The sequence below is a fragment of the Salmo salar genome, chromosome 20, assembly GCF_965601325.2.
Source record: "Salmo salar chromosome 20, fSalSal1, whole genome shotgun sequence".
NCBI classification, from domain to species: domain Eukaryota; kingdom Metazoa; phylum Chordata; class Actinopteri; order Salmoniformes; family Salmonidae; genus Salmo; species Salmo salar.
In genome coordinates, this window is record NC_138310.1 from 12985273 (window position 1) to 13010084 (window position 24812).

The window sequence follows — 24812 nt, forward strand, 5'->3', positions numbered from 1 at the left end:
AAACCGGTATGTCGGTTGTGTTCATTTGGCACCAAACATAATAACTTTCCAAGTAAGAAATGTTCATTTTTGTTTCTGTTGCAAAACATTGTCTGTTGCATGTCCAAATGAACATGACCCAGTTGTGTGTGAGTGAGCCTCCAGTAGGTGTCAGTATGCCATTGTGTCATTCCTGCTCAGTACTGTGCTGTGGTAGTGCAATAGTATGTGTAGTAGTATTTGTGTAGTGAAATGTTACTACACTGATGAATGGCTCTGATATTACTTTAAGGTAAACATAATAATGGGTTTTAAAAAAGTGAAGTCTATTTATTATAAATGTATATAAAAATCAGTAATAAACCATTAAAACTCAGTGGTTGAAATTGTAATTTTCTTGCTGTCCAAATAAATAGTTTATAAATGCACCCGAACGTTACATGTTGTTTAAAATTGTTGATTGTTAAATACAATTTTGGCACTGGCTGTATTCTTTAGGTGTACAGTTATTTTCACCTTACCCAATGATAAGTGGGGAGTGAAATAGCAAACACAACTCTAATACATATGGCAGAAGATATGTAAAAGTACACTTACAACTGACCTCTTTAGAAAGGGTACCTTCATGTAAATTGTTCCATGTGCTGCTTTACAAACTTTGTAGACTGATTTCATTTAGATCCTGCATGTGTAATTGTAATTCCTTAGCATTTTATAAAGGCTGCTATGGTATGAATGTTTATGTTTTCAAACCATTTCTAAATAAATGATCAGCTAGCTATTATGATTCTCTTTAGCTGTTAGTATGGTCATATGTATTACAGTTGTGTTTGGTGGTGCCCATGCATCCTATTTCACTCCCCACTGAGCTACAACGGGTCATACAGGAGACATTTCACAGAGATTTGCAGGTAATTAGTAGGGATTGAAGGCAATACAAAATTATAAGCCGTCTTGTTATGCCTTTATCAACATCTTCATCAACATTTCCCACGGTGCATATCATTGTTTAAATGTACATGAAGAAAGTCAGTGGTAAAATGCTGTATGTGTGGACATGTCAGTGATGGGCAAACGGGTTAAACTCTTCATAGTTGTTTAGGGTGGAGTTTGCGTGGTGAGACAGTGAGGAGAGATCCTAACTGACCTATACAAACGTTCTCATCGTCCAGCTCGGCAGAGACATTCCGGAAGAATCCCAGTCGACAGTGCTGACAGTTCTGCCCCCTAGTGTTGTGTTTACAGCTGACACAAGTCACGATGTTGATAAAGTCAATATAACTGCAGCGGTTCGAGTGGCCATAGCACTCGCAGTCTGACGGGGAAAGAGCAGAGTAGGGTTAGTACAAGGTACTAAGCACTCAAAGAGATTTAGGTATACCCCAAAACTGTTTCACTCATCATACAAAAGCCAAATAGGCAAGACATAGCAAGCTCCATAGACCTGAAGTATGCTGAGTTCAGAAACAAGTTCCTGACTTTGTGGCCCAATGGGAAATCACTTGACCTCAATAAGTTCAAATCTGCCGTATTCAACCAGCTAACAATCAGGCCTCTGAATACTGCACATTGATTTACCAAGGGATATAAAACATAATAATGGTAGAGCAAATATACCAAAGTGTCAATTTAGTTTGCATTATATATATTTTTTTAATTGATTCATTGATTTACACCGAATTAAGGTTGCATATATATCATAATGGAGCTTATAATGCTTTAGGAGTTTGTTCCATCATACAACAAGAATCTGAATAAAATAGTTTTTAATGCTAATGTACAATACGATTTAGCTGATAGTTTAGTTATATAATCAGGCATCATGTTACATCTCTTTGTTTAGAGGGGATTCATTATTGACACGCTGTTTTAAAAAGATGCTGCTGGTGCAATATGAAGACCTGCTGTACCACAGAGTAAAGCAGTGGGACAGAGGGCAAAAACAGATCATCAAATATGAATGGGCCTCTTACCCTACAGATTGTTGAAAGAATGGTCACTATCTCACAAATGAATCCACAGTTAACACAGTCATCCACACAAATGACACTATAAAATCCGTTGCGACACAGACCCTATAGGTTCTGAGATTTCATTACAAGTTCACAATAAAAAGGTAACGACAGTAATACTATAACTGGAGGGGAAATAAGTTGCTTACCTGATGAAGCAAACAAAAACAAAACGTGCAACATAAAAAAGCATGGGGGAAAAAAAGACAAATCAATGAAGGACAAAGACTGGACAAACTTTGGTCATTTTTCCACAGTTCTCTAGTCCAAACAGATTCAAAGGTTCAGTGTGGTAAATCATGTCTTACCTTGAAACTGGACGTATGCAACCTTAGACTGGCTGTATTTGGACCCACCAGGAATCAACAGTTTTACAACCGCTTGGGAAATAAAGCATCTATTTAACTGTGTTATAGATAATACTAACATGCCAATGTGTACAAGTCTCTACTACACAGTGTCTGAAATATCACGGCCATTAAAATATACAATTGATGCCAAAGGAATCCTGAAACACAATAGGGTGCCAACTGCTCAGACATCTTGCATGATTCACAGATAAAGACCTCATACATTCCATAAACCATTGAAATCTACACATTAACACACTGTATTGTATATTACCACAGCGTTTAGTCATTCACAAAGTGTAGATATTCATTCCTCTACAAGAACAACATCTCAGTCCCAATCAGACAATCCATCTCACCAGCAATAAAATGCCTACCTGGGTAGTGTTTATTAGGGAACGTAACAATTCTTTTATTTTAAAATTTAAACATAAAACGAAATGAGCTTCAGTCCGTTTTCTCCCGTTTAGTGCCAAATCAACACAACCCTGAAGTGATCGGAATCATAGTCCATAGCAAAGATGTTTAGTTTGCATTACTGGTTCAGCTACAGCTGATGAGTGGAGTGTGAGTGGTGACAGAATCACCCACACAATACTATGTGACATATTCTGTACCACATGATCCTTGTCAACAGCAAAAATACATTAGCTTCTCTAGGTTCGACAAACACACAGACTACTCCTAATGCTTGTCAGCAGCCTGGTGCTTTGAGTCAATAGCCTCATGAAACCATGGATCAGGTATCCTACTGGGACATGGGCTCATCCAAAAATGGCTCAATGCTTTTCCGCTCCCATTTTGTCCATCAATTATCTGTTTGCACTCTGACCCCAGTGGGGATGTTTTCCTATAGCAACCAGGTGACTAACACTCCAACTTCAACCCCATTGAGTTGGTTCAGGGAATTCAACATGAATGGTTACTGACACCACTACAAATTAACATGCTAATGTAAAGGACGTCACGCTGCTTGCTTAGCGAGTACCGCTTCCTCCTGATTCAGGCTTGAACCCGGGACCTCTGCCTCGCAAACAAACATGGCCGCCCTCCTGAAGCGTCTTACCCAGCTAGCTGTTCGGCGGCGCGAGTGGAGTTTCACAGATCCCCATCTGCTACCTTCACCCCCCAAATTCCCTCCACAGGGACCCCAGCGTTGAGCTGAGTGCAACTGCAGATCTGAGTCAATTTGCACCGCTGCTTGCTTAACGACTACCACTTCCTCCTAATTCAGCTCATATCAAGGCTTGAACCCAGGACCTCTGCCTCGCAAACACACATGGACCCCCCCCTTCTGAAGTGTCTACCTAGTCGCGCCATCAAAAAGCTAGCTGTTCAGCAGCGCAAGTGGAGACACTTCAGGCTGAGGAGTGAGTTTCACAGATCCCCATCTGCTTCAATAACAGAGTTGAGTTGTTGGATCATGCTAAAATATTTTTCAATCTGACACAACTATCTTTTGTAGCACACACAACATACAGTACAAATACTACTAGACTACTGTTAATCAATATACCTTTTTTCTCATTGTCTTTCGTTTCAAAATCTTTTTTTTTCTCTTTCTCTTCCTCTTTGCTTTCCCCTTTGGCTTCAGTTATGGGGGTAACTGTGTACACCGGAGAGATTGAGAGATCAGGAAAAAAAGCAACTTCAAACTTTTTACTCAATCTTTATTCATGTTGAGGGAACCTTTAGATAATGGCTTCGTCAAATGGTTGAGACAATAAGGCAACACCTCGTGTGAAGCTCATAAAACCTTACTGACACAACTGCCTATTAGCAGCATATAGACTGCATACACAACTGTACATTAGAGGATAACATTGTTCATTCTAAATATACCACTGGGCAAAAATTGGTTAATTCAACGTTGGCTCCACATAATTTTACCAAAAATGTTCTGTCATGTTGTTGAATCAATATGGAAAACTGATTGGTTTTCCAAAAACTCATCAACGTGGGGGAATTGTCTTTTTTTCACCCAACTCTCAATCTAATCCAATGACATGGTGAAATGTGTTATTGATTTCACATTATTTGACTCAACCAAATTTAAAATCAAAACTAGACATTGAAATTACATCTGTGCCCAGTGGGATGGTTCCTTCAATAATTGCAGTTTTACCATAGTTTACTGATGGAATATGCATACACTTGTAAATGAAAAAAAATAGGAGGGTATTGTTGCTATATCACAGTGTACCTTTTTCCTCTTTAACATTTTCTTCTTTATTTTCCACTTTCTCACTGCCCCCAGCATCAGGCATTGGAGTGGCAGCATCAGGAGCTGGTCCTGAATCAGGAGCTGAATCAACTGAATCAAGAGCTGGTCCTGCATCAGGGGCTGGATCAACAGCATCATCAGGAGCTGGATCAACTGTATCAGGAGCTGGATCAACTGAATCAAGAGCTGGTCCTACATTAGGAGCTGGATCAACTGAATCAGGAGCTGGTCCAGCATCAGAAGCTGGATCACCTGTGTCAGGAGATGGGGTAGCAGGATCAGGAGCTGCTGAAGATGAGCCTGGAGCTGTAGTAGCTACATCAGGTGCCAGGGTAGCAGCATCAGATGTTGAGGTATCTGTGTCAGGTGCTGGAGTAGATTTGTCTGGAGCTTGGGTGGTGTCTCCACCCGGTGTAGGGGAAAGAGGATCAGGTGCTGAGGAAACCGTGTCGGGAAGTGGAGGAACTGCTCGAGGTGTTGAAGGAGCTTCATCAGGTCGTGAGGTCAGTCCATCAGATACTGAAGTAGCCACGTCAGAGGCGGGTGTCTCTCCCCCAGATGCTGGAATAAATGTATCATCAGGGGGTGAGGTAAATCCATCAGATGCTGGAGTAACTGTGTCCGATGCCAGAAAGGGCACACCAGATGCTGAAGTGAATACATCCAATGCTGAAGTAACAGTGCCAGAAGTTGTGGTAAATATGTCAGATGTTGAAGTCATTGTGTCAAATATTGTAGTACTTGTGTCAGATACAGTACTTGTGTCAGTTGTTGTAGAACTTGTGTCAAAATAAATATTTGTGTAAGATGTTGTAGTACCTGTTAGAAATGTAGTACTTGTGTAAAATGTTGTGATACTTGTGTCTGATACTGCGGTAGTTGTGTCAGATGTTGTGGTACTTGTGTCAGATGTTGTGGTACTTATGTCAAATGTGTTAGTACTAGTGACAGAAGGTGTAATACTAATGTCAAATATTGTAGTACTTCTCTCAGTTGTTCTTGAGCTTGTATCAAATGTGGTACTTGTGTCAGATGCTGTGGTACTTGTGTCAGATGCTGTGGTACTTGTGTCAGATGCGGTGGTACTTGTGTCAGATGCGGTGGTACTTGTGTCAGATGCGGTGGTACTTGTGTCAGATGCTGTGGTACTTGTTTCAGATTCTGTGGTACTTGTTTCAGATGTAGTAGTACTTGTGTCAGATGTAGTACTACTTGTGTCAGATGTAGTAGTACTTGTGTCAGATGCTGTGGTACTTGTGTCAGATGCTGTGGTACTTGTTTCAGATGCTGTGGTACTTGTTTCAGATGTAGTAGTACTTGTTTCAGATGTAGTAGTACTTGTGTCAGATGTAGTAGTACTTGTGTCAGATGCTGTGGTACTTGTTTCAGATGTAGTAGTACTTGTGTCAGATGCTGTAGTACTTGTGTCAGATGCTGTGGTACTGGTGACAGAAGTCGCTGTGTAAGAAGTTGTCGTTGTGCTGTCAGGTGTGAGAGTAAATCCAACTGATGTTGGAGTGGTTGCATCAGATGATGGTGTGACTGAGTCAGATGTGGCATCAGCTGCATCAGATGATTGAGTAACTGCAATTGTGTACAGAAAAATCACACCAATCAGTTGTTAAGATGGCATACTAACCACTGCACCGTTATATTTATAATATTTTGATGTTTGCTCGCTGGCATCGTCGTGTGATATCTACAGCATTCAACTTCTCTCTATTTCTGTCAGTATCAGTAGAAATGGGATACTCCATGCCCAGATATCATCACTTCCCCTGCATCTGCCCTGTGGCTACTCCTCAAGGACACGGCTCCGTGCCTCCATCCTGTTATGGTTTCATGTATCTATCTACTGTATCTATCTCCACAGGCTCTGTAACTTGCCTGATTTGCTCTCCCTTACCACGACCTGTCTTCTCCCGGCTTGTGAAATATTTAGCAGCTGTTCATTCAATTGGTATTCAGAAATAGATCAGAAAAGGCTTGAGCTTTGGCCCCCAGCACAGTATTGCTGGCTCGATGCTGTGCTCCAGAAAAAGATGCTACACAAAGATAGCGTTTTTAATGATTTATCGCTCCTGGCTGCTGATTGTGTCCAGTGGCAGCACTTTCCTTGTGAACAGTGGATATCATCAGACCCTTGCTAGGCAGAAGGAAGGTGGTAAGAGAGCAACAAACAGAATGACCATTTGATTCAAAAGTCAAATGCCACAAAGCACTTTGGTGCCATTCTGTTGCAGGTGATATGAAATGTTCTGTTGCATTCCTTTTCCTATCAAACATTCCTGAGGGAATCAAAGTAGGCAGTTTAATCTGTGTTCTGGAAAGCCCTGGGATGAACTCAACATGCTGCCAGAGCCTGAGGGATAGTGAGCCTGCTGGGTATTTTATCTTCCAAACAAGAGAGTAGAAAACACTTGGCCAACTTCTCACCTTCTGTATTTTGCCAAATGTTTCTGTCAATAGACCAAAACACAGCATGGAATGATATCATGACTTAACCTTTTATCATTGGTCCTCTCAAAATATGCATTCCATACTCTCCAAACACCCCTGTGCACTCCCACGTTCACTGTCTCTTTTTAGGTGGGGGTTACAAATGTAGCATTTGTACAGTGAATACAACAGCAAGGCTCTGTTCTAATACTCCCCCTGGCACTGAGGGACACTAGTAAGCTAGTAGCTGGCACCAGACAGGGAATCCTAAAGTGTAAGTAGCCTAGCACATGGAGATGTTAAGAGGTCAGTATCATGGCCCTTATACCATACCTTGCCTTCAGGACTAATTTAGCCCAGTAATCATGTTTAATCTCTTTACCCCAGTGCAACCTCTGGGGAGAATAAGGCACTCTATGGCCTCTGGCAGTCCTGATTCACACTGGGAGAGGTTAATAGGGGTAAATATGACAGTCTACAGGCTTCTTTGGGTTTCCTCTGCCAAACAATGAAGATGTTTTGTTTCTCCTGCCTGTCTCTCTGACACGTCTGTTTCAAAGACCCAGTGCGCCACTTGACTGTTCCCATTAAACCACAGTTTAATCTGCTGTTAACCCCTGGTCTCAGTTTTGCTTACAGGCAAGACGGTTTAAAACAGAGGGTTTACAGACACAGATTGTGAAATAAAGTGTTTTAGTAGGAGTAAGATCACAAACACTACTACGCCACTGTGCTCAGTTCATCATTTCTATCCCGTCTTGTGTTGCTCTCATTAGTTGACACGGATGAAGCACAACGATCAACATTTCTATTATTACATCAATGTAAAATTGCTAGTCAGTTATGATGTTTTATGGTATCATAACCCAGGTTTGCTTTGCTATTCTTATAGTCCCAAACGTTTGTAAAATGTACTAAATGATTAAGTCACAGAAAATCCATGTGACCATCGATATGTCCAAGGTGGATGTGTTTCAAGAACAGTCTAACCAATATTCACACGTTTAGATCCCTAAACCATATCAAAAGACATTTAGAGAAAAAAGTATTATTTGAGGTGTTAAAGCTCATGTAGTGTAAGGGTGAGAGGTCAGAGGTCAGTGATTCCTCTGGTGTTTCAGGGTACTTACCTTTCGGCTGCGCTCTCACTGTGGTTGTGGGGAGATTTACCTCCATTGGGGGCAAGTTCACTGTGGTTAAGGATGGACTGTCTGTCTGGTCGGGACTGGCAGAGATTGGCACAGTGTCTGACATACTGGCTGGAAGAGTGGCTGGTATAGTGGCTGGCACAGACGTTTGATCTGTTGCCAGAAGCAGCACTTGAGGGAGCAGTTGGAAAGCATTTACTGAGCCAGCAATGAGGTAATTTAGGTAATTGAGAGGATTATTGCATTTACACACCAATGCTCTCCAGATGTTATCTAGCATCATAGACAAACATGCTGTATATACAGTCTTTTCTACAAAACCACTGAGACTAATCTAAGTGTGGGTACTAAAAGTACCTAGACTAATAAAAGGAGTTTGCATTGATATACAGTTTGAGGTGATCAGACTTTACACATACCAGCTACTACTACTACTACGTTACCTACTATCAAATGCCTAATGCCTAGTATTCATCTCACTAGTTTCCAACCTGGTGTGTCAGTTAGGGAGTCACCGAGCTTTGTGCTGGATGTGGGACCCACCACAGCTGTCACTATGTCAGTGAAGGTGGTGATGTCTGTTTGGCACAGAAGATAAATCAGGGTCATACAGTATCTCATTAGGGTCTGACGTTTTGAAGTATTCTAACAATGAATGCTAAGCTTCTAACTAAAAAAGGTACATTGGCTGAGAGACAGAAATACAGGCACACAGAAAAACATGCACGCACTAATAAACACACAAGCAAGTACTCTAGTAAACACACCGACACACACACACCTCTCTCACACACACACACACAATACAGGTGTCTTTGCCCTTGCCAAATAACCAAATCATGTTTTCATTCTTCCGTATGCCCAATATTTAAATCATACTAATATTATGCGGCAACGTGCTTCAGGTGTAGCGTTAAGTGTAGAGTCTCCCTGTAGTGAGCGACTCGGCCTCCTCCTGCAGATGGGTGCATTGGGATTCAGTGGGACGCACTTGGAACAGTGGGAGCTTTCCTGCTGTCTGGCATGCTGATGTTTTATTAAGACTGTATCCCTCCCCAGTGGTTGATCATTAGAGCATGGCCAAAGGGACAAACTCCCAAATCAATCTTTACATAAAAAGAGACCCAATTATCAGCCGGGACAGGTTTTTACACGCTGGGTACCACACATACACAATCTCATATCATTAAGGAAATGCTTATGCATGTACTTTGGGACACTTGCTGAGGCATATTTTTGTGGCATCAATGTGGGGAATTCAAGTTGGTCATGTTCTGCTTTCTTATTATCTGTATTTACATATCTGAATGTTTTGTGCCCGAAGGAACATCATGGCTTTGTTAGGGTGCGGTAGTAGCCATGTTGAAACCTTATGAGTGCTGGAGGTGGATTTACCTTGGGTTAACTATCTGGGCTACATTGGACCCACATGTACGTATGTGGAGCAGAGGTGAGCACTGAGGCAAGTCACAATGTACTGCAGCTGTGGGGTAACACGAAGTTACAGAGGTTGGGACATGCCCCCCCCCCCCCCCCCCTTTACCATCTGCCACAATGGCCAACCAATTTAGAGAAGGTTTCCCAGAGAAGATCTGTTCCCTGAGAGATAGCTTGTTCATCTAGATCAGAGAGCACTCTCAGCCTCTTGATGGTGGAGTTACACTGGGGTGTGTGTGTGTGTGTGTGTGTGTGTGTGTGTGTGTGTGTGTGTGTGTGTGTGTGTGTGTGTGTGTGTGTGTGGTGTGTGTGTGTGTGTGTGTGCGTGTGTGTGTGCGTGTGTGTGTGCGGGGGTGCGTGTGTCTATGCAACCCAAGAGAAGCCTTGGGGTGGACATTGGCAGCTAATAATCATTGCCTGTTCATAATCATATTCATTATAATCTAAGTCTGAACTTTTCCTGAATATGTTCTTAATTGACCTGCCTGGTAAAATAAAAATATCAGCCCTCCAGGTCGAGAAAAGGCTGCCTTGGTACTTTGGGCAGCCATTTTGACAAACAAGCAGGTGAGAATTGTCTAAAGAACAAGCATGCTGAATAAATATGTAACCTTTTATTTATTTTTACTGAAAAGCACCTTATTAAGTGGATGCTGCCTAGAACCCGCTATCATCAATGTTGAGCACATTCATAACTATGTACTCAGTAGATGACTGTTTTCAAATCTCCCTCTGATACTTGTGACACCGCAGAGAAAGGTATCAGAAGAAGGCGCTCATAAAGAACCATGACCTTTCCTCTTACATAGTGATATTGAGAGTATTCCATAATTCATCAGGACAAATGGCTAGTGACACGTCTATAGGTTTCCAATGATGAAATAAAAAAAAATACAAATTTCATCCCATGAGCTTAGAATAGTTCAAGCTATCATGAACATTTTAAGCATTGGCCAGGTAATCTCCGACTAAAACGGTAACTGAGCCCTTGGCGTTATAAAGACCCATCTCAGTGAAATGGACAACGGACCCTGTAGTGTTCCACTGTGGACAACAGTGTATCACTTTCTTTAAGTGCACTTTCTTTATTAAAGCCACTACCCTGTATCGCTGCTTCCTGCATTTGATTCCTCCAGTACGACACCCAAGCCTTACACCCATCTACACACAATACCCCATAATGACAAAGTGAAAGAAAAAAAATATTCATATGATAGGTAAGATATACAAAACCTTGCAGAGACCCTATCCAACTGAAAATCTCTTAGAAAAAAAGATAAACTACTTGGAAACAAGACTTAAAGAGAACTGATATTGGCACAAGTTGGAGGGAATGTTGAAACATAACTAACAAAATTACAGTTGACAAAAATGTATGTTTTATGCAGTGCAAGGTTTTGTATATCTTACATATCATATGAACATCCTTGTCTGATTCAAATAGGATTCCTTCAACACTGCTCTGATGTCCAAAAGATTTCAAATCACAAATGTCTTGATTAAACTTTTAAAGTTCCATGACTACCTAATCTCTGTACCCCACACATACAATTATCTGAGAAGTCCCTCAGTCAAGCAGTGAATTTCAAACACTGATTCAACCACAAAGACCAGGGAGGTTTTCCAATGCTTTGCAAAAAAAGGCACCTATTGGTAGATGGGTAAAAATAAATAAAGCAGACATTGAATATCCTTTTGAGCATGGTGAAGTTATTGAATCACACTTTGGATGGTGTATCAATACACCCAGTCACTACAAAGATACAGGCATCCGTCCTAACTAATTTGCTGGAGAGGAAGGAAATCGCTCAGAGATTTCACCATGACGCCAATGGTGCCTTAAACAGTTAGAGTTATGTGCATTCGGAAAGTATTCAGATCCGTTGACTTTTTCCAGATTCCTCTAAAATTGATTAAATTAAACATTTTCCTTATCAAGCTACACACAATACCCCATAATGACGAAGTGAAAACATGTTTCTGGACATTTTTACAGATTAAAAAAACTAAACAAAATAAATACATACCTAGTCTAGTGGTTAGAGCATTGGACTAGTAACCGAAAGGTTGCAAGATCGAATCCCAGAGCTGACAAGGTACAGACTCTTCCTAGAGCTGGCCGCCCGGCCAAACTGAGCAATCGGGGGAGAAGCACCTTGGTCAGGGACGTGACCAAGAACTTGTTGGTCACTCTGACAGAGCTCTAGAGTTACTCTGTGGAGATGGGAGAACCTTTCTGAAGCACAACCATCTCTGCAGCACTCCACCAATCAGGCCTTTATGGCAGAGTGGCCAGACGGAAGCCACTCCTCAGTATAAGGCACATGACAGCCCGCTTGGAGTTCCAAAGGACTCTCAGACCTTGAGAAACAAGATTCTCTGGTCTGATGAAACCAGTGGCGGTCAAGTACGTTTATCCCGGTTTTGTTCCGTTTAAGACTTCTTTTTTTTTTCTTCAACAGAATCGGCGGAATGAATACACCCCTGATGACTTGTGAACATAGTTCACTTTCATAGCAGCCATGTTGTATTCCTTCTCGCATCCATGCACTCTCCTCCTCTCACCTCTTCCCTTCGCTTGTGGACTTCAATGCACAACACATCAGCCGTATATGACCATGCGAAAAACACACTTTCCAAGCCAATCAGCCTACAGTGTTGTCACCATATTAGCTAAAGTAACGTCATAGTCAATATAGCTAATAGAACTAACGCGTTAGTAAACCCGCAAAAATCAAGCAGTAACGTTACTGTGTACAGTCAGTAAGCAGTTACACCAGTGGGCCCCGGTGGCAACAAATGTGTGATACCAAAAGCTTACTATTACCCAGTGTTGTGTTGAAAAGTCATAGCCAGTTAGCTAACATAGCATCCCTCTGTTTGAGCAGGGTTTCAGTAGGCTTTGCTAGCTAAGTAGATGAAACTGAAAAAAATGATAATCTCTTTCTATTTCTCTCTTGCGTCGCCTTCATTTCGGAAGAAATTAATTTGTTAAAAACTGTTTAACTATTGTCTTTCTCTCTTTGAGTCAACTACTCACCACATTCTATACACTGCAGAGCTTTCTAGCTGTAGCTTATGCTTTCAGTACTAGATTCATTATCTGATCCTTTGATTGGGTGGACAACATGTCAGTTGATGCTGCAGGAGCCCTGATAGACTGGAGGACATCCTCCGGAAGTTCTTATAATTACTGTGTAAGTCTATTTGTGGGGGTGGAAACCATGAGCCTCCTAGGTTTTGTATTGAAGTCAATGTACCCAGAGGTGAACGGAAGCTAGCTGTCCTCCGGCTACACCACGGTGCTATCCTCCCGAGTGATGTTGAGGCTACTGTAGACCACCTTTGCAAAATAGAGTGTTTTAATAAGGTACTTGGTGACGTGAATATATTTAGTATAGTTTTACCTAAAAAGGATACATTTTTTAATCTTTTACAATTACATTTTTTATGAAATTCACTGAGGATGGTCCTCCCCTTCCTCTTCTGAGGAGCCTCAACTGGACGAAAAAAATTATAATCTTTGGCCTGAATGCCAAGCATCAGGTCTGGAGGAATCCTGGCACCATCCCTACGGTGAAGCATGGTGGTGGCAGCATCATGCTGTTGGGATGTTTTACAGCATCAGCGACTGGGAGACAAGTGAGGATCGAGGGGAAAGATGAACGGAGCAATGTACAGAGAGATCCTTGATGAAAACTTGCTCCAGAGCTCAGGACCTCAGACTGGGGTGAAGGTTCACCTTTCAACCGGACAACAACCCTAAGCACACAGCCAAGACAAAGCAGGAGTGGCTTCAGGACAAGTCTCTGAATGTCCTTGAGTGGCCCAGACAGAGCCCGGATTTGAACCCGATCTAACATCTATGAGAGACCTGAAAATAGCTGTGCAGCGACACTCCCCATCCAACCTGACAGAGCTTGAGAGGATCTGCAGAGAAGAATGGGAGAAAATCCCCCAAAACAGGTGTGCCAAGCTTGTAGCGTCATACTCAAGAAGACTCGAGGCTGTAATCGCTGCCAAAGGTGCTTCAACAAAGTACTGAGTAAAGCGTCTGAATACTTATGTAAATGTTATATTTCAGTTGACTTATTTTTAAATACATTTGCAAACATTTCTAAAAACATGTTTTTGCTTCATCATTATGGGGTATTGTGTGTAGATTAATGAGGAAAAAATATATTTAATCAATTTCAGAATAAGGCTGTAAAGTAACAAAATGTGGAAAAGGTCAAGGGGTCTGAATGCTTTCCGAATGCACTGTAAACTAATGTATAGAATTTATTACATGAGACAGAATTCCCAAATTCTACAGCACAACGGCAGAGTCATGTCTTAAGTGTAAAACTAACAATGACTCAATAATCCATGCCTTCTGGGAATTCTATAAAGTCCAAAAGTCATGGGCAGAGTTAGAAAGTTCACTGTGAGAAGTATTGCAATGTAAATGTACTTTTTAATCCATCTGTCTCATATTTAAAGACATGGCATATGAGAGTGCAGTGAGATACCCGATGGGTTGGACAAAACTTTTCTCGCCAATCATATTGAAAAAACGTATACTTATAAACAATAAATCAACCGATCCTCCATCGTTAACACAATGGAAAGGTCAAATGCTTTATTATCTAAATGTTGAACGTGCGTGGGCAACAGAGAGAAACAAAAGGGTGCAGTTTGAGGCCATGTGGTGGAGAATGATACGGGCACTGGAGATGGGTGTGTGAGCAGGTGGGTCTGGGCAGGGGTGATGTTGTGGATGTTTCTGTGCATCTGTATGTTGTCATTTGCATGTGTATATTTCGTTTTTTTAAGATCATAAGTAAAATTTACAACAAAAAATTGAAAAATAAGAGATGAGGTAGTCATACAAAAATGTTAAACACTAATATTTGTTAAGCACATTTTTACTCCTGAACTTATTTCAGCTTGTCATAAAAGTGGTTGAATATTTGACTCAAGACATTTCAGCTTTTCATTTTTAATTCATTTGTAAAAAAAAAAAATAATAATAATTCTAAAAACATAATTCCACTTTGACATTATGGGGTATTGTGTGTAGACCAGTGACACACAATCTCAATTTAATCCATTTCAATTTCAGGCTGTAACACAACAGAATGTTCAAAATGTCAAGGGATGTGATACTTTCTGAGGGCACTTTATTTGCATTTGAAAATGACATTTGTTACTATGGAGGTTTTGAAGTCCCTACCAACAGGGAACACACACTCACAGAGCCTATAGGAGTGTGTCATGTCACAGCAGTAGAGACAGAGACATGAGGGGGTTCCACTCACAGGTCAGAAATCACTGGGCCATGGGAGACTCTCTGTCCAGCCTGACATTATGGGAGATACCATGGAAGTATAATAAGTGAAGGATATCTAGTGAAAGTACAACCTAGTTGCCAAAAAGTCTCTATCACAGACACACGCACACGCACACGCACACACACACACATGAAGCAACTGTTTACTACAAAAAACAATATTGCTACTTATCTGATAACACAACACAAATGCAGATATGTTATATTCTTTCTAACATGCAATACATCACAAACTGTAAGGCGGTTGGTAAAAAATGATGTGAGCTACAGTATACAATACACATACTCAACCAGCCACTTTACTACATGCCAAATGACCAAGCTAACAGAGACAAAGATTCATCAACTCCTCTCTTCCATTGCCTTTGTGCTTCATCAACATTATAGCATTGCCTTCCCTTTCAGCTGTGCAGGACAACACATTTCCTAGTCATCAGGAATGCACCGGGGACACATTCTACTGTATGTGCTGCTTTAGTAAGTGTATTCTGGTTTAAAAGTCAATAGGAAGCAGGAGGTTGATGAGCCCTCAGACTATGGCTGCGTCCGTTTGCACTTTATTCCATGTAGTGCACTACTTTTGACCAGGGCCCATAGAGCTCTGTAGTAGTGCACTATATAGGCAATATACTGAATATAGGGAATACGCTGCCATTTCAGACACAGCCTGTGTTCCTTTTAGACAGGCACTCTGTCTGGCCGTCAGAAACTACAACCGTAGTTGCTTTCCCACCTGCCATAATAGTGGTAATTGTGGGCAGTTGGTCTGTGGCTGGCTTGGTTGTGGTCGCCATCGCAGGTGTGGTTGTTGGCGGGGTCTGGACTATTGTGGGTGCTGAGAGGGCACCACACCAAGAAGGTAGAGAAAAAAAACAGTAAAATGATATCAGATGCACTAACATGGGAAAATTCTGATCGTGGATATACCATGAAATCATCCTTCGGCCATCTCCCAAAACATTATGGTTTTTCACCACAGCTGTAGCAGTACAGTATCTCCTATAGATCTGCAAAGAATCCCTATGAGAGACTCTAGTATATACACTCACAGTCCCTCTCACATCATGTCCTTGGATTAGCCCTCATCTACACACTTTAAATCCCCTCCCCCCTTTTGAGTTATAGACCAGCAGTAAGGGATATAAAACTGTGGAAAAATGTAATTTGTGAGTGGCATCATTGTGATTAGAATGAAGGGGACCCACCACAACATCAGAGGGGAGGGACACATTATATTAGATAGTGTGCTATAAAGTAAGACAAAAGAATGATAGCATATGAACAGAGACTAAAAAAATAAGTGATAACAAGCTCTACCCCGTTTGATTAGGACTTTACTTACTGCCAAGAGTCCCAGCAGCATCACCTGAGAGAGAGAGAGAGAGAAAGAGAGAGGTTTACTCATTTATTTTGGAGAATTACAGTGTTTTTATGTATACATCTGAAAAAAAGAGAGCTGGAGGTTTTTCAATGCTTAATATACAAGCACATCAGCCGCCACATCTGCCGTTGGAAGCATCAGGCCCCCCATTCCTTCTTTTAATTTGTGGGTATAGCATAGGGTGCTTCTGCATATGTATACGTTTACATCTGTAGGATTCCTCAAACTAACTGGCATCTTTCCTTTGAAATGTGACAGTTTCAGCTGCTCCACTCTGTGGCTGTGTGGAGCAGATGACCCAAATTCTTCAACCATTACTTAATCCATCTAGTATGTTCCTGGTATAGTATGGTTGATACAGTATGGTATCATGTTGGAAGTCTATACAGTAGCTATTAGGGATGAATATTTCCCCCGAAAATCTACCAAGTTTCAATACCAGGAATAATTCATATCTATCCCTCGAAATATTGCAAAAAAATCTGAAGTGACAATTTAAAGCGCCCTCACCACCTTGTTGGCTTTGCTTTGCCACTATGTAAAGATTTCAGAGCAAATTACACTGAAATTTCCTAATGATAGAGTAATTATCTTAGATTCCCAGCGCATGAAGGAGTCGGGATTTTGGTTTTCAGTGGGATTGGGACTGGATAGGAAAATAGCCTAGGCTCTAGGACAGGAGAAGATAGAATTTTCCCTCATGCCTCTCTGCATTGTTAACAAACGTAATGTCAGTGACAGCGATGCCTATGTAGTGAATTGTGCATAGGCCTATCACATTTGTGACTGTCAGAATATTCACAATAATAATAAAAAAAGGCACACATTCTTTAACAGACTAAACCTACTGTATGGGTTTCCTGTAGGGTTAATTAACTGCATTCGGGTCGCGTGTGTCAATTGTGCGTGCACTTTGAATTTATGGTGACTTTGTGTGAAGTAAATGCGCTAGGCTAAAGGCTTCCATGCGACAACCTGTTTGGATAATGTGCTATAAATGGTTTTTGCTAATCTGATGCTGCGCATGTTGTGCATTAGTGCCGGTACTGGGGGAAGACGTAATGTCCCGGGTCTTGTCATTGAATTTTTTTCAGGAAATGGGAAGCGTGTTCACGGGACAGTCCCGGGATTCCGGTTACCCATGTTAATCCCTAGTAGCTATATTTGAGGTTACGTACAGATATTGGGGGATCCGTTGGGGGTGGGTAGGTACGATCCAGGTTTCCATGACCTGGCTTTGAAGCCCCTCTCACAGCGAGTGCAGTCTTGGCCCGTCGTATTGTGTTCACAGTCACACTGCAGGCTGCCCTCCCGAAAGGTGCACTGGCCAGCATGGAGGTTACACTTACACCTATGGCAAGTTAGGTGGGGGAGAGAGGTATAATCAATGTCAGTCCACAACATGTCACTGTTATGCCTCGCTTGAATTTGAACAACTGCTATGCTAATCATGCATGATCATGTATACCTTGTGGGAATTGATATTACTGTAGACAAGCCAATCAATGCTTATGCCCCCTATGTACAGTAGAAATGAGCAGGTAGTTATCGATCAAGATATTATTTGATCAATTGCTTACCTGGATAAACAGGGGTCTTAAATACAGTAGTAAGATGAAAGAGTAAGATTTAAATTACATTGTTAAAGCTGAGTACGAGCACAAGCGATAAAATGTTGAAGATCGTGATTCACAAGCTGCAGAACATATTTGCATGTTTTAGAAATGGCAAGAGACAAATCTTTCAGGGAAACAGAATCAAATAAATAGATTTAGAAAATGTGAACTCCCAGATCAACCAACACTTCCCGATCTCAAGAAATTACCTGGCCATGTACATGTAAATTATTTTTTCAAGGGGGTAGAATTGAGGTGGCGAGAGAGGTGGCAGGCAAGTTAGCATGGAAATGGTGACATTTGAATAACAATCTCCCTAATCAAATGAGGGAGTGACTTCCAATACCCTGTGTTCCACTCTGGTGAGCCACCCACCCTACATTTGCATGAAATATTCATGGAATGGACCTCCACATCTCCAAAAGGATGTCTCCTCTCCTCTTCTTCTCGCCTATCCTCTCAATTATGAGGGAAAATTCAATTGAATCAAAGGGGAATTATCCAAATAGTGACACTCTGATACCATAACGATGTACAGTAGGCTATCACTTTCTCAGGTGTGTTTTAAAATCAGTGAATATCTCATCACACTGACTTCAATATTGACTTTAAAGGTTAGGTATATGCTCATCCTGGTAAAGATAGATACAAAGGGGATAATATGAGGATGTGGCTCTCTCATTTCCTACCCAACACACTGAGGAGGATAATTGACAGACAGAGCCCAGTTTCATTCCAATCCCATTGACTTTAATTAAGTCTGTTTTCAAAAGCCCCCTTGGAAACAGTTGGAGTTTCTTCCACCCGCTCAAGACCTTTAAGCCATAATTAAAAACTTGGCGACAATCACGGGGCTTTTTCATCCCAGTGCTCCTGGAGACAGAACTCCCATCAAGCACCTCTTCATGACAAATTAATCAGTGGCCCACTTCGTCTCAGTGCCTTCTGGGAAAACCCACGGCACTCCAGCTTATCACTGGATCCTCCACTTTAGCCCAACTATTAATCAATTACAGTACTCTTTGGGCAGTTAGCAATCATCTCCCACCAAACCTCTTTGCACAAATATCATTTTATTCACTCCTTAAAGGTCCAGTGCAGTCAAAAACTTGATTTTCTTTGTGACCCTTTTAATTGAAAACAATCACAGTAATGTACTTCATCAAATCAAATTTTGGCACATGCAGGAGTAGACTTTACTGTGAAATGCTTACTTATGAGCCCTTTCCCAGAGTTAAAAAGTCAGAAAGAATTGCTCAATAAAAAAAAGGAAATAGTAACGCAATAAAATAACAAAACTATACACAAGGAGTACCGGGTTAATGTGCAGGGGTACAGGGTAGTTCAGGTAATACAGTGAAGACCCCTTCACTTTTTCCACATTTTGTTACGTTACAGCCTTATTCTAAAATAAATATATTTTTTAAAAAGGTTCCTCAATCTACAGACAGTACCACATAATGACAAATCACACACGTTTTCAGATATTTTTTTTTATGTATTAAAAATAAATAAAACAGAAATGTACATATGTATTCAGACCCTTTACGCAGTACTTTGTTGAAGCACCTTTGGCAGCGATTACAGCCTCGAGTCTTCTTGGGTATGATGCTACAAGCTTGGCACACCTGTATTTGGGGAGTTTCTCCCATTGTTCTCTGCAGATCCTCTCAAGCTCTGTCAGGATGGATGTCGCTTCACAGCTATTTTCAGAGATGTTCGATCGGGTTCAAGTCCGGGCTCTGGCTGGGCCACTCAAGGAAATTCAGAGACTTGGCTGTGTGCTTAAGGTCATTGTCCTGTTGAAAGGTGAACCTTCACCCCAGTCTGAGGTCCTGAGCTCTCTGGAGCAGCTTTTTATCAAGGATCTCTCTGTACTTTGCTCCGTTCACCTTTTCCCCGATCCTGACTATTCTCCAAGTCCCTGCCGCTGATAAACATCCCCACAGCATGATGCTGCCACCACCATGCTTCACCGTAGGGATGGTATTGGCCAGGTGATGAGTGGTGCCTGGTTTCCTCCAGATACTTGCCATTCAGGCCAAAATCTTGGTTTCATCAGACCACAGAATCTTGTTTCTCATGGTCCTTTAGGTGCTTTTGGCATACTCCAAGCGGGCTGTCATGTGCCTTTTACTGAGGAGTGGCTTCCATCTGGCCACTCTACCATAAAGGCCTGAATGGTGGAGTGCTGCAGAGATGGTTGTCCAGCTCTAGGAAGAGTCTTGGTGGTTACAAACTCCTTCCATTTAAGAATGATGGAGGACATTTAGTTCATGGGGACCTTCAATGCTGCAGAAATTTTTTGATACCTTTCCCCAAATCTGTGCCTTGAAACAATACGGTCTTGGAGCTCTACGGACAATTCCTTCGACCTCATGGCTTGGTTTTTACTCTGACATATACTGTCAACTGTGGGGCCTTATGAAGACAGGTGAGTGCCTTTCCAAAACATGTCCAATCAATTGAATTTACCACAGGAAGACTTCAATCAAGTTGTAAAAACATCTCAAGGATGATCAATGGGAACAGGATGCACCTGAGCTCAATTTCGAAGTCTCATAGCAAAGGGTCTGAATACTTATGTAAATAAAGCATTTCTGTTTTTTATTTTTAATACATTTGCAAACATTTGTAAAAATGTTTTTTTTGTTTTGTCATTATGGCTTATTGTGTGTACATTGATGAGAAAAATCCATTTTAGAATATGGCTGTTATGTAACAAAATGTGGAAAAGGTGAAGTGGTCTGAATACTTTCCGAATGCACTGTATGTACATGTACTGTAGGCAGGGGTAAAAAGTGGCAATCAGGATAGATAATAAACATAGTAGCAGCAGCATATGTGAAGGGTGTGAAAGAGTGTGAAAGGTGTGTGTGTGTGTGTGTGTGTGTGTGTGTGTGTGTGTGTGTGTGTGTGTGTGTGTGTGTGTGTGTGTGTGTGTGTGTGTGTGTGTGTGTGTGTGTGTGTGTGTGTACTGTATGTGTGTGTTAGAGTGACAGTGTAGTATGTGTGAGTGTGTGGGTAGAGTCCAGTGAGTGTGCATAGAGCCAGTGCAGGATAGTGTTTTTTTTTAACATTTAAGTTAACCTTTTGTCCAGGTAACCATTCCATTAACTGTTCAGCAGTTTTATGGCTTGGGGGTAGAAGCTGTTCAGGAGTCTTCTGGACCCAGACATGGCGCTCCAGTGCCGCTTGCCGTGCGGTAGCAGAGAGAGCAGTCTATGACTTGAGTGAGTGGAGTCTTAGACAATTTTTAGGGCCTTCCTCTGATACAGCCTGGTATAGAGGTCCTGGATGGCAGGGAGCTTGGCCCCAGGGCCGTATGCAGTACCCTCTGTAGTGCCTTACAGTCGGATGCCAAGAAGTTGCCATACCAAGCGGTGATGCAGCCAGTCAAGATGCTCTCAATGGTGTAACTATAGAACTTTTTGAGGATTTGAGGGCCCACGCCAAATCTTTTCAGCCTCCTGAGGGGGAAGAGGCATTGTCGTGCCCTTTTCATGACTGTGTTGGTGTGTTTGGACCATGATAGGTCCTTAGTGATGTGGACACCAAGGAACTTGAAGCTCTCAACCCGCTCAACTACAGCCCTGTCTCGTTGAATGGGGGTGTGCTCAGCCCTCCGTTTCCTGTTGTCCACGATCAGCTCCTTTGTCTTGCTGACGTTGGGGGAGAGGTTGTTTTGTGTATGATCTCCTTCCTATAGGTTGTCTCATCGTTGTTGGTGAACAGGCCTACCACCGTGGAGCCGTATGCGGCCACGCAGTCGTGGGTGTACAGGGAGTACAGGAGGGGACTCAGCACGCACCTCGTGTTGAGGGTTAGCATGGTGAATGTGTTGTTGACTACCCTCACCACCTGGGAGTGGCCCGTCAGGAAGTCCAGGATCCAGTTGCAGAAGGAGGTGTTCAGTCTCCTTAGTGGTGTGATGAGCTTTGAGGGCACTATGGTGTTGAACGCTGAGCTGTAGTCAATAAACAGCATTCTCACGTAGGTGTTCCTTTTGTCCAGGTGGGAAAGGGCAGTGTGGAGTGCAATAGACATTGCGTCATCTGTGGATCTGTTGGGGTGGTATGCGAATTGGAGTGAGTTTAGTGTGTCTGGGATGATAATGTTGATGTGAGCCATGACCAGCCTTTCAAAGCACTTCATGGCTACAGATGTGAGTGATACGGGGCGATAGTCATTTAGACAGGTTACCTTGGCGTTCTAGGGCACAGGGACTATGGTGGTCTGCTTGAAACATGTAGGTTTTACAGACTGGGTCAGGGAGAGGTTGAACACGTCAGTGAAGACACTTGCCAGCTGGTCAGTGCATGCTCTGAGTACACGTCCTGGTAATCCATCTGGCCCTGCGACCTTGTGAATGTTAACCTGTTTAAAAGGTCTTACTCATATCGGCTACGGAGAGCTTGATTACACAGTCATCCGGAACAGCTGGTGCTTCACTGGGCAGCTCGTGGTTGGGTTTCCCTTTGTAATCTGTGATAGTTTGCAGGCCCTACCTCATTTGACGAGCGTCAGAGCCAGTATAGTTTGATTCGGTCTTAGACATGTATTGACACTTTGCCTGTTTGATGGTTCGTCGGAGGGCATAGCGCAATTTCTTAAATAAACATCCGGATTAGTGTCCCGCTCCTTGAAATTGGCAGCTCTAGCCTTAGCTCAGTGCGGATGTTGCCTGTAATCCATGACTTCTGGTTGGGATATATACGTACGGTCACAGTTCGGACAATGTCGTTGATGCACTTATTAATGAAGCTGGTGACTAATGTGGTTAACTCCTCAATGCCATCGGATGAATCACGGAACATATTCCAATCTGTGCTAGCATTGTTAAGCAGAAATGATTTGATAATGAGATGAAAACGGCTGCATTGGACCTTTAACGTGCTCATAGAACTTCCTTGCCAACTATTTCGCAAAGACAGCTCAAAACATTTCATGTTGAAGCTACCACAGATATCTGAACCGAATACAGGAGTCCTTCCCGAGCTATTTCCGGCATTCACAGGAACATTTTCCATCCTCCTCCACCATTTATGCTTACAAATAATGCATGAACATCGAACATGTTAAATGTACAAGATATTTGCATCCACTGGCAGGTCCCCCATTTCTGTAAGAAAGCCACTGTTGCATATTTAATGACACAGACCCTACCCAAGCCCTATCCCTGACTGTAGCGCTTCCAGGAGAAAGGGCACTCTAAACAAAAGAAATCTGATGCAAAAGAGACCTGTCTTGTCTGATGGCAGAATAAATGCTTGCTGGCATATTCTAAATGTGCTTAGTTATGGGCTGTGAAACACTATGCAATGCGCGCACACACACGCTAGTAGGCAGATTGGTATGCATCACAGTGAATATTCTAAATTATTGATGCCTCACAAAAAGTGCAAAGTGGACAGTAAAGCCCCTTGATTAAAAAAGGGGAGCGAGCCAAGGAATCATTTGTTATACTGTAAAGGAGAGTATGGACAAGGCGGCTCTATCTTTGACTTTTAAAAAAAAACACTGTTTTCCTCTTTTCCTTTAAGGCCTTCAAAGCCTATAAGTCACTGCAGCCTGGGGGTGGCTGCGGAAAAGAGAATATACTGTATATTAATGCGCTCTACATTCAGGAAGTATCCTGCCTTCACGCAGTGGGTGTCAGACACACACAAAGTCAGACACACACATGTGCACCCCCACACACACACTCATAGACCATCTATCCATAGTGAGTCATTCATTACCGAGACCATGTTAGATTCTCAAGAGCAAAAATCAGTGTGCGGAAATTGCACCGTTGTCAATTTCCGCACCCCCCTTATGAGTGTGGATGGAGCCTCACTTCTGTGCTCTCGGAGGAAAATGCCCTCCTTCCTTCCCAGAACCAGGGCAGCTATATCCGGTTGCTGCAGGGCAACCCCCCCCCCCCCCCCCCCACTGTCTGGGCTCATGAGCTCATGTTACAGGCCAGCCAAGCCCTGCTATTGGGCCAGCATCAAACCCCCATCCGGCCATCTGGAGTGGAAGAAGGAACAGTACCGTACATTCTACATATGGCTCGGCCACACTACGATTACCACGCACAGGACAGGTTGACTGGAGGAGACGTTACGTGTTAAGTCAGTATTAAGTAATCCGCCGAATATAATGACATAATCACGGCCTATAAAACAACTGAATGTTTATTAGCGTTGGCGAGCCAGAGCCACCAGCCCCCCTTTCAAGACGATATAAACAAAAAAAGCTTGCATCTGCTGGAGATGAGAAATGCAGCATTTAGGTGAGTAAATAACAGCAAGCGCTAAACAAATGTGGATAGACAGATAAAAGGCTGGTGGAGAGTGGCATGCTCTGTTCACTTACAGCTGGGAGCTGCCGCTAATGGGAGCTTTATTTATTTCCTCAACTTCTCTCGTGAGAATCCCCCACTATTTATTTTCATTTGCCGGGCGCTCACTGCCAGTGACTCATGATGACTAGCTTAGTCCCAAATAAGAATGGATGGAGAGGAGACAGGGACAAATGGTGCACTGCGAGGTACCCTCCTGCACAGAGGGGGCCACATCTGTCATTATTACAGCTGTTAAGACTCACTTCTTCTTTGGAGAGAGAGGATTTTTTCAACCAAGAAAACAATTACCGTTTCTGACCTACTACTCAGCTGGGACAACTAGGCTCATAACCACCATGATGCAGTTATAGAGTGGAGATTCCCTGACTATTGGGATGATCAATGAATCTGAGAGGGTCAAAAAATAACATGACTTCATTCTGTAGGCCTGTATTGGTAGTCTAGGAGCAACATTGTATGGCTCCTGATATTGGTTTGCAGGTGTACAGGTTGTCTCCATGGGCTTTGAAGAGCCAAACATGTATAATTGGCTTCAAACATCCTTT

The 24812-nt window shown here is 42.3% G+C and overlaps 1 protein-coding gene across 1 annotated transcript in view; it reads right to left on the bottom strand.

Annotated features, from left to right (window-relative positions):
- LOC106580126 (netrin-G2) overlaps window positions 1–24812 on the bottom strand; it is a 47681-nt gene that overhangs the window by 2079 nt on the left and 20790 nt on the right. Inside the window, exons 4-6 of the mRNA XM_014160829.3 lie at window positions 17481–17653; window positions 16264–16287; window positions 1127–1294 (exon numbers count right to left, since the gene is read on the bottom strand). Of these exons, the coding sequence (XP_014016304.1) occupies window positions 1127–1294; window positions 16264–16287; window positions 17481–17653 (365 nt within the window). The remainder of the gene's footprint in view (window positions 1–1126; window positions 1295–16263; window positions 16288–17480; window positions 17654–24812) is intronic.